Below are 9,040 nucleotides of genomic sequence, written 5' to 3' on the forward strand. Positions count from 1 at the left end.
AAGGTGAGGTGTGAGCCCAGGAAATGGCCCAGCAGCTCCGCTGTTTAATGAGATACAAAACCAGCGCCACTTGAAGAGGTCCGGGGCAGATTAACCATCCATCCTGACCTGATTTGTCACCATTTATTGCAAGCATGGCCCAGCCGCATGGCGAGAGCTTTGCTTTGTCAATAAATCCCAGACACAATGGAGGGCAGGGAAGGGAAAATGATCCTAAGAGCCCGGGTGGACAGGGGAAATGCCTTCTGCTCTCCTACAGCAGCCAATTGCCTGGATCAGGCTCGTGATGTTTAGTTCACAACTGTGCAATCTCAAGCTCCTTTTATGTGTCCCGGGGCAGTCTCGTAGACACCACCTGAAGTATATTAGAGCCGGGCTGATTATGGGTCTGCTCCAAAGCCCTCTGAAGTCAGTGGGAGTCTTTCCCCTGACTTCACTGTGTTTGGGGCAGGCCCTGGATGAATATCCCTCGGGTGAGACAGTTTAATCATCCATTCAGCAGTACACAAAGCAGATCACATACACTTTTAGCCTGCATTGTATGGTGTTATGAAACGAGAAGATTATTTGATATGATTCAGAGATAGCTCAGGTATAAGGTAAAAAAAAAAAAAAAAAAAAACAACACCTTTGATGTTTTACATTAGACTTCAGTTATTCCTTGAGGGGCAAATTCTCGTCACCTTACCCAGGTGAATATTGCGCTTGGTAATTTGGTCAAAAACATTCCATCAGCCTCCTTTATAACAGAAAACATTTGGGGAGGGGGAGAGTTCAGCTTGATGGAGATTTCTGCCGAGAAGAAGGAAAAAGAAAAGGTAAATCCATGTTTTTCTTCTTTCAACAATGAGAGAAAAAATAATTGGGAATAAAAGATCGGTTTTGGAGGGATTTTCTAATAGGACGGTGAAACTAGTCTCTTTTTTGTCAACATTTTCCCAATAATTTCAGCCTCCACCTGGCACAGATGTTTCTAGCTGATGCTTCAACCACCCATTTTACCACCAGCCTGTTCTGATTCTTATCTTGCCGCGCTTGGGTCAAGCCACAAAATGAAGCTTTGTCCCTCTTATTCCATGTGCTATCAGAATCAGACCGGCAGGATTTCGGCACGTTGCATTCAAAGTCAGGTGAAATCTGCAGGGCTGGATGGGCCTTGGCTAGAGAAGTTTGATGATTTTCCATTGCTAGAAATACAGCAGGAACAAGGGCAGGGTATCAGTAGAGCAGATTCCTTGAACAGTACTACATCTTTTGAACTGTCCCTAAAGATTTCAGGGAACACGTCTCCCTCAACCAGTCCACCAAAGGCAACAAAGCCTTCTGTATGGGCACAACGTATCGTGGCCAACTTTCATGGGCTCGGTGAGTGACAGCACAAATCAAAAGCCTCCTCCTTCAGAAGAGATGCAAACCACAGTCCCCGGCCAGTAACAGTAGTTGAAGCCCTCTTTCCAAAAGAGTTGGCGGGCGATGAAACCCAGCGCGGATGGCTGTGTTCTGCCTCTTGAATCCCCTCCCACCGCCCCACAATATATTGGGTTTTGCTGGGGGTGGGGGGTTTAACTTTGCTGGCACGAGAGTTTCCTTTGTTGATAGGAGCTGGGTCTCCTCTAGGGGACTGGGCTGATCCAGCTGTACTGGCAAAGCCTTTGTACTGTGGAGCAGCTCAAGTGCAGACCTGCAGTGGGTGCCTGCCTGAACCTTTGCTGGCACGTCGATAAGGCCAGCGCCGAGCAAAGTTAAACGACCCCATGCTGGAGAAGTGCCACACGTAGGAGCCAGCAAAGCATCTGTGTTACCGATCCGGCACGTCTCTTGAAACGCCTTTGGACCGTACCTCTTTGCACGCGAGGACTGCCTTTTGTAGGAGTTGTGTGCGTGCAATGAGGAGCTGGAAGAGCCACGGGCCTTGGCTGGGGGCATCGGGGGGTACAGGCGTTGTGGGGCTGAGAAGCCAGGCAGTTGTGCTTGCAGTCATCAGCACAACTGTGGCTTCACATCAGGTATGGCTGTGCTGGCCCGGTTGAGGTGGCATCTTGCTGGCATAGCCTGGAGCCCAGGAGCTCCCTCTGAGCACCAGGCAGCCCTTGTGGGCTGGGCAGGGATGGAGCCTGGCACAGGCTGCCCATAGAGATTGTGGGGTCTCCTCCTCGGGGACCTCCAGAAGCCGCCTGGACGTGGGGCTGGGCATCCTGCTCGGGGTGGCCCTGCTGGAGCAGGGGTGGGACCAGATGGCCTCCAGGGGTCCCTTCCCACCTCAGCCACCGTGTGGTTCTGTGAAAAGCAGAGGACCCAAAGATGAGCTCTCCCCAAGGGATGGATAGTTCTCCCTGTCATCCCTGTGGCCTGGTGCAGGCTGGAAAGAGGCTCATTGTCATGGAGATCTGCCCGGCCCATGCATGGCCTTGGCATTTAGGGGGGGGAGTGGGGACTCTCAGGGTGGGGCCAGCAGGCTAATTGCATTTGTCTTCCCCCTCCTTCAGTAGGGGAATCACAGTAAATCCCCCAAACCCATGACAATAGCCCTGCTGCTTTCAAGTGCCTTTCATTAAACTCAATCCTCCTGCCCTCCCTCTCCCAAGACCTGGGCGTTGCTCATTAAAAGAAGAGTCTCTTTTAATGACAAAAGGAAACCTAAAAGGCTGCCATTAGCTCATTCACTTGGCTCCCCTCTGCAGAGTAGGTGTCTATTTGCTGAATGCTGCCCTCAAAGTGTCCCTTGGGCAGGTTCCTTTATCATGAGCGCTGCAGCCTTGGGGGCGGTGTGGCCGCAGGAGCCCTGGCTCCAGCTGAGGGCTCACTTTCCCTGGAGGGAGCAGGATTTGGTGCTCAGGGCAGGAAAGGTGCCGAGATCAACCCATCCCCTGGCCCTGCTCCACCAGGTTCTGCCTATGCCACCAGCTGGTGTGGCAGTGAGAAGCTCTGTTGAGCCATGGAGTACTTGCTGCGGACAGGCTGCCAGTCTAGCAAGGTGGATTTGCCACCGATCAGGGATCCTCAGGAGCAAACATTTATCGGTACTGCCTGCAGAAGCATCAGCCGATGGAAGCAGCAGAAGGAAAAATCCTGAAATAAATCTGGGTGGAAGAACATGAGCTGGATGCATGCCCTGCTTGCTGAGGTCGGGCAGCAGGCTGGTGGAGCTGGGAAGGGTGAAACAGTCACGCGGGGACACGGGTGAGGGGTTCCTGGCTTAGCTTGAGGGCTGGCTCTTTTGAAGGGCGAAGGGATCCCTCCACCACTGCTGGATCAAACTCAGCAGTCCAAAATCCAAGCAAAGCTATGCCACACCTGGCGTGACTGAACCCGGGCAGGACACGACTGACCACCTTGGCATTTTGCTAGTGGCAAGCTGCCCTCTCCCTCCCATTATCGCTACCGCTGCATCACCCGAGACACAATTAAAAATCAAGAACGCGGAGGAATTACCCCTAAAGCCAGGAAGATTATATCTCTGCTGGGAAGGGGAGAGCGAGAGGGGGGATGAGGAAGGAGTCGCCGCCCGCCCACTGGTCTCAGCTATTGCCCAAATGGCGGCCGGCCAGTGCTGGGGAAAGTACTTGATCCCGATCCCAAGCACATGGAAGTCATCTGACGTTTCGTCACGGCTCCATTATATTTTGGATCGGGCCGGTGGTTTGTCTTGCATCACTAGCAGAGACGTTATGCAGGTAGCCAGTGAGGAGGCGCTGCATCGCACTGCCAACGATTTTCGTTTCTGAATAGCCTGCAGGGATGGCCTTACATCACGCCAGCTGCACGTATGGTTAATAGCTGCAATTTCGTGCTTAACTTCATCAGCGATGTTACGTTCCTCGAGAAGACATTTAAATTTATGCTCTGTGGCCGCACACAGAACCCAACAACACAGCTTATGCAAATGGCAAGAACTGGGAATTTATGGCTTAGCATAAAGGGTGCTATGGGATGGATTCTCCCCTGCCAGCAGCAGCAATCAGGAAGGATGTGGCTGTTCACAGCAGACGGCTCGGCCTGGCCCGCTAGGTGACCCATCCGACTTCTCAGCCAGCCCTTCCCTTTAGGCAGGTGCAATCCTGCTTGAGAAATGGATTTTTAAAACTGCTGGAGCCAACGCGGTCAGGCTCAGGCTTCATACCTACCCCCTGCTAGCCAGCGCCAAGCTGGAAGCAGCCCTTCCTTCTTTTACTTTTGCAAGCTTTTATTATTTTGACCAAACCAGGCTGAAAAAAAGAAAGTTGTAATTCAGATCACTGGCAAAAATAAACAAATAAAAAAAGCCCAGAGTGCCCACTCTGCACAGTGAGACGTCAAAGGGCCGCCAATCAGCTCATATGCATCTCCTTCAGGCCGAGGGCAGCTTTCTTCTTACTGCACAGATGAAATTGTTCATAAATCTTTGCACCTTTTATCCCAAACCACGTGAAAGGAAAACCTGTCTCCCACAGAGCTTCAGAATGCCTCAAACGTACCGAGGAACAACCAGGCAAAAAATCTAACAATCGTTAACGTTTTATTCCCAACAGCTGTTCAGCCTGAACAGTTTCATTGATACACTAACAAACAAAACCAACAAAAAAAATCAAAACAAATAAAACAACCAAAAAAAAAAGAATGGGAAACGGAGTAAAATAAACTTTAACAAAGTTTAAAACATTATAAATAAGTACAGCTCCAGAGCATAATTTACAAATATAAAACCACATAGAAACATATGTACAGAAGAGTTACATTACATACAAATATGTATAAAAATACCCCAGTGTTTATTCTCGTGCTAAAGCTGCATGGCTAGAGTTATCTTTGGTACTAAGCTCAGGGGAAAAAGATTGTTTTACAAAACAAGGCCCTAGCTGTACAATACGCCATACACGGGAAGACCAGAGCAAACCTCTGAGGGTTTTTGAGGAGGTTTTGGGTGGGTGTTTTCCCAAAGTATCCTCCTGTGCATTGCATATTGCAGGAGCAGGGCAGAGAGAAAGGGCTTACAGAGGCAACTGCTGGCAGAAGAATTTTTTAATACATTGTACAAGGCACTTCATAAGAAATCTCTTCATTTTTTTTTTCCTGTTCTCTTCTAAGACTCACTGGATGTCTACTTGGTTCTTGCTGATATCGTTTCATGGTTATAGTTTTTCAGCTTCTTATTTCAACTTCTGGAAACCTGAATTCAGTTCACTTTCATCTGCAGAACTTAGATGGCAAGCCATCTAAAGCACCTAACATTTTCCAGGATGGAAAAAAGACTTTGCATCTGCCTTCTGCTGGTGTTCATGGGGCGTTCTTGTTTTAAAAGGTGAGAAGATCTGTCCTCCTGGAAGAACTCCTGGGAAGTGTCCACATTGAAATGCTGTTTGCAAAAAGCATACGGTCCTCCGTGCTGCCAAATATGCCTGCATCTCCCATTCCCTTTGCAGCGCTCGCCGGCTGCCTGCCCCAGCGCCCTACACCTCTGTTCCATCCCGGGTGTAGATGAGGCTGTTAACCGTGAAGTTGTAGTAGTGGTTGTACTGGGCTCCCTGGCTGCCGCTGCTGGGATGGAAGGAGCTGTAGTAGGCAGGGGAAGGTCCTGCAACTCGCTGCAGCTGTTCCGGCGAAGGCACCTCCTGAGAAGAGCTGCTGGAAGGGGTGAAAGTGCCACTGCTCAGCTGTCCAGCAGAGAAGTTCCTGTGATGCAGGTCACTGCTGAGCCCCCCCGTCAGCCGGCTGCCTCCGCCGCTCAGGGAGCTCATGCCGCTGAAGAAGGTGCTGAGGCAGCTGGGGGTGGATGAAATGATACTGGAGGGAGAGGAGCTTTTCGGATGGTCTCTGGCAGAAGGCGAAGGGTCCAGCTCTGGGGGTGGACTGGTTCCACACGGTTTGCCTCCAGCTGCAATGGGTCGTTCTTCCTCTGTTTTCAGGCCCCCGAGAGAGGAGGCTGCAGACGCGGTCGCAGGGGTGTTGGGCTCAGAGCGTCGCTTGCGTTTGCGCCGGAAGTTCCCGTTGTCAAACATCTTCTCGCAGTTGGGATCTAAGGTCCAATAGTTTCCTTTCCCTGGTGGAAAACAGGAGAAACAAGAGAGAAAGTCAACCTCTGTGACAGTGAGCCCTACTGCTGAAAGATAAGCAATATTCGTGCTTTGCCCCATCAGCACAGCACCCACACCTCTCCTACACCTTTTCCTCCTCTGCCTGTTGTCCAGTACCAGAATCCAAATCCTGGCCCCAAGACATTATCACCTTCCGATGTCCCCTTCCAATGTCCACGAGAACCTTAATGCCACACAGAGAAGAACCTCCCCGCCACTGAGATGCCTCGACCTCCCCGGAGGATCTCAACCTCTACCTCAGACCTGGCTGAAGGGAACGCAAAGCAGGGCTCTAGCTGTCTCACAGCAAACAGGGGCACCCACGTCTCCCCATGGCTGACAAAGCGGAGACCCTGCCACATCTCTTCTCAGAAGAGCTGGTGGAATGCGGGCCTGCACACCCAGGTACACCAAGGGGACAGCAGGCCAGCAGTGCTGAGCCATGGTGCTGCAGAAAAGCTGCCCTATGCCTGTGACTTTGAGGTGCCATTAGCTGTCCCCACACGCTTCTTGCCCATGGCTGATGGAAGCAGCGACCCCACAGAGTCCCCCCAGAGACCCCAGCCCAAAATGTCCCCTCTCTGCCTGGCTTCACCAGCACCGCGGCAGCGCACCCCGGCACTACGCCCACTCCTGGGCACCGGCTGCACCCCGGGGCCGGGCCGGCGAGCACTGGGCAGGGAGGGGAGCCGTGAATCACGGCCGAAGGATCTGTGCCTTGCACAACCGGCACTCCCAGCCTCAGCCCACCCGGCCTGCCTGGGCAGGGGGACCGAGGGCTGGGGCCAGCCGTCACCTCCAGAGGGGCCAGCAGCAGGCGTGAGGAAGGCGAAAGGAGCCCCATGTCCTCTAAAGGGAACAAGGCAGGGAGAGGTCTCCTCATGGACCAGGCTTGAGGGGCTGAGGGCACCTGATCTCCTCACAGTGGTGGGGACGAGGGCACCCGGTCTCCTCACAGGGCTGGCTCAGAGGAGTACAGGGAAACCTGGTCTCCTCAGAGCAGGGCTTGAGGGGACAAGGGAGCCCTGAGGGGACACAAGAGTTTGGTCTCCTCATAGTGCTGGGCTTGAGGGGACAAGGGAGCCCTAAGGGAACAAGGGAGCCTGGTCTCCTCACAGTACTGACCATGAAGGGACTAGGGAGCCTGCTCTCCTCAGTGCTGGGCTTGAGGGGACATAGGAGCCCTGAGGGGACATGAAAGCCTGGTCTTCTCACAGTGCTGGGTTTGAGGGGACAAAGGAGCCCTGAGGGGACGTGGGAGCCTGGTCTCCTCACAGTGCTGGGTTTGAGGGGACAAAGGAGCCCTGAGGGGACATGGGAGCCTGGTCTCCTCACAGTGCTGAGCTTGATGGGGTCGGAAGAGCCCGGTCTCCTCACAGCACCGACCGTGAGGTGACATGAGAGCCTGGTCTCTTCAGTACTGGGCTTGAGCGGACAAGGGAGCCCCGAGGGGACATGGGAGCCTGGTGTCCTCAGTGCTGGGCTTGAGGGGACAAGGGAGTCCGGAGGGGACAAGACAGCCCTAAAGGGACAAGGGAACCCTGAGGGGACAAGAGAGCCTGGTCTCCTCACAGTGCTGGCTGCAAGGGAATGAGGGAACCTGGTCTCCTCAGTGCTGGGCTTGAGGAGACAAGGGAGCCCTGAGGGGACAAGGCAGCCTGGTCTCCTTACAGCGCCGACCATGAGGGGACATGCGAGCCCTGAGGGGACAAGGCAGTCCTTAGGGGACAAGGGAGCTCTGAGGGGACAAGAGAGCTTGGTCTCCTCAGTGCCGGCTGTGAGGGGACAAGGGAACCTGGTCTCCTCAGTGCTGGGCTTGAGGGGACAAGGGAAACCTGAGGGGAGCATGCGAAACTGGTCCCGTCAGTGTCAGCCCTGAGGGACAAGAAAGCCCTGAAGGGGACAAGGCAGCCCTGAGGGGACACGGGAGCCCGGTCTCCTCGCAGCGCCGCCCGCTGTCGGGACAGCCAGCGCGGGGAGCCCGCTCTGCCCGGTGCCCTCACCCCGCCGTCCCCAGGGGGGGCTCCGCTGCCGCCACCCACCCCCCACCGCCGCGCCCGGCCTCACCGGGGTCGTCCTCGTCGCGGGGCACCTTGCGGAAGCAGTCGTTGAGGCTGAGGTTGTGGCGGATGCTGTTCTGCCAGCCCGCCTTGCTGCGCTTGTAGAAGGGGAAGTTCTCGGCCACGTACTGGTAGATGTGGCTGAGGGTGAGCTTCCTCTCGGGGGCGCTCTGGATGGCCATGGCGATGAGCGCCGAGTAGGAATACGGCGGCCGCACCAGCTTCAGCAGCTCCTCCTGGCTGGCCAGGCTCAGCCAGCTCAGCTCCGCGCCGCCCGCCGACGGCGAGCCGGGGGCCGGGGGGGAGCCCACCAGCTGCCCGCCCCGCGAGCAGCCGTACGAGCCCGGCGGCAAGAAGGGGGCCGCGGCGGCTGCTGCTGCCGCTGCGGAGCCCGGCGGGCCCTGCAGGTAGGGCGCGGGGCTGTTCATGCCCCACAGGTAGCCGGCGTTGGCGGGCGCCCCGTAGTCCCCCAGCCCGTAGCCGCCCGCCCGCTGCCCCGACGAGGCGGCTGCAGCGGCGGCGGCGGCCGCGGCGGCGGCTGCGGCGGCGGCGGCGCCGGGCGGGTGGAGGCTGGGCTGGGGGTAGACGCTGAAGTTCTCGCCGCAGTACACCGCCATCTCGGGGGCTTCCTGAGCGCTGCGGGGCTGAGGGGGCACCGGGGCGGCTGCCGGCGCCGAGGGTCTGGGCTGCGCCTGCTGCAACTCACCGGCGCTCATAATCCCTGGCCATGCAGGGCCGGCCGGAGCTTCCCCCCGGCTCCCCTTCTTCTGGCCCAGACCCACCCCCCTCGACAGAAAAAAAAAAAAAAAAAAAAGAAATAAAATTAAAAAATAAAAATAAAAATCCCAAGGGGGGTTGCGGAGCGGCTTGCCTTATAGGCGCTGCCCGTGTGCCCGGCCTCCCCGCCCGCGGCCGCGGGGCGCAGCCAGT

General features: G+C 55.5%; 1 protein-coding gene across 1 annotated transcript; it reads right to left on the reverse strand.

Moving 5' to 3' along the window:
* Positions 1 to 5,426: 5,426 nt before the first annotated feature.
* Positions 5,427 to 8,826, reverse strand: FOXI3 (forkhead box I3). Its single transcript, XM_035547419.1, has 2 exons — positions 8,118 to 8,826; positions 5,427 to 6,016 (listed from the first exon to the last, which is right to left on the reverse strand). Exons 1-2 carry the CDS (start codon positions 8,824 to 8,826, stop codon positions 5,427 to 5,429), a joined length of 1,299 nt encoding a protein of 432 aa, XP_035403312.1.
* Between the last annotated feature and the right edge of the window lie 214 nt (positions 8,827 to 9,040).

The sequence above is a fragment of the Cygnus atratus genome, chromosome 4 (assembly GCF_013377495.2).
Source record: "Cygnus atratus isolate AKBS03 ecotype Queensland, Australia chromosome 4, CAtr_DNAZoo_HiC_assembly, whole genome shotgun sequence".
NCBI lineage: Eukaryota > Metazoa > Chordata > Aves > Anseriformes > Anatidae > Cygnus > Cygnus atratus.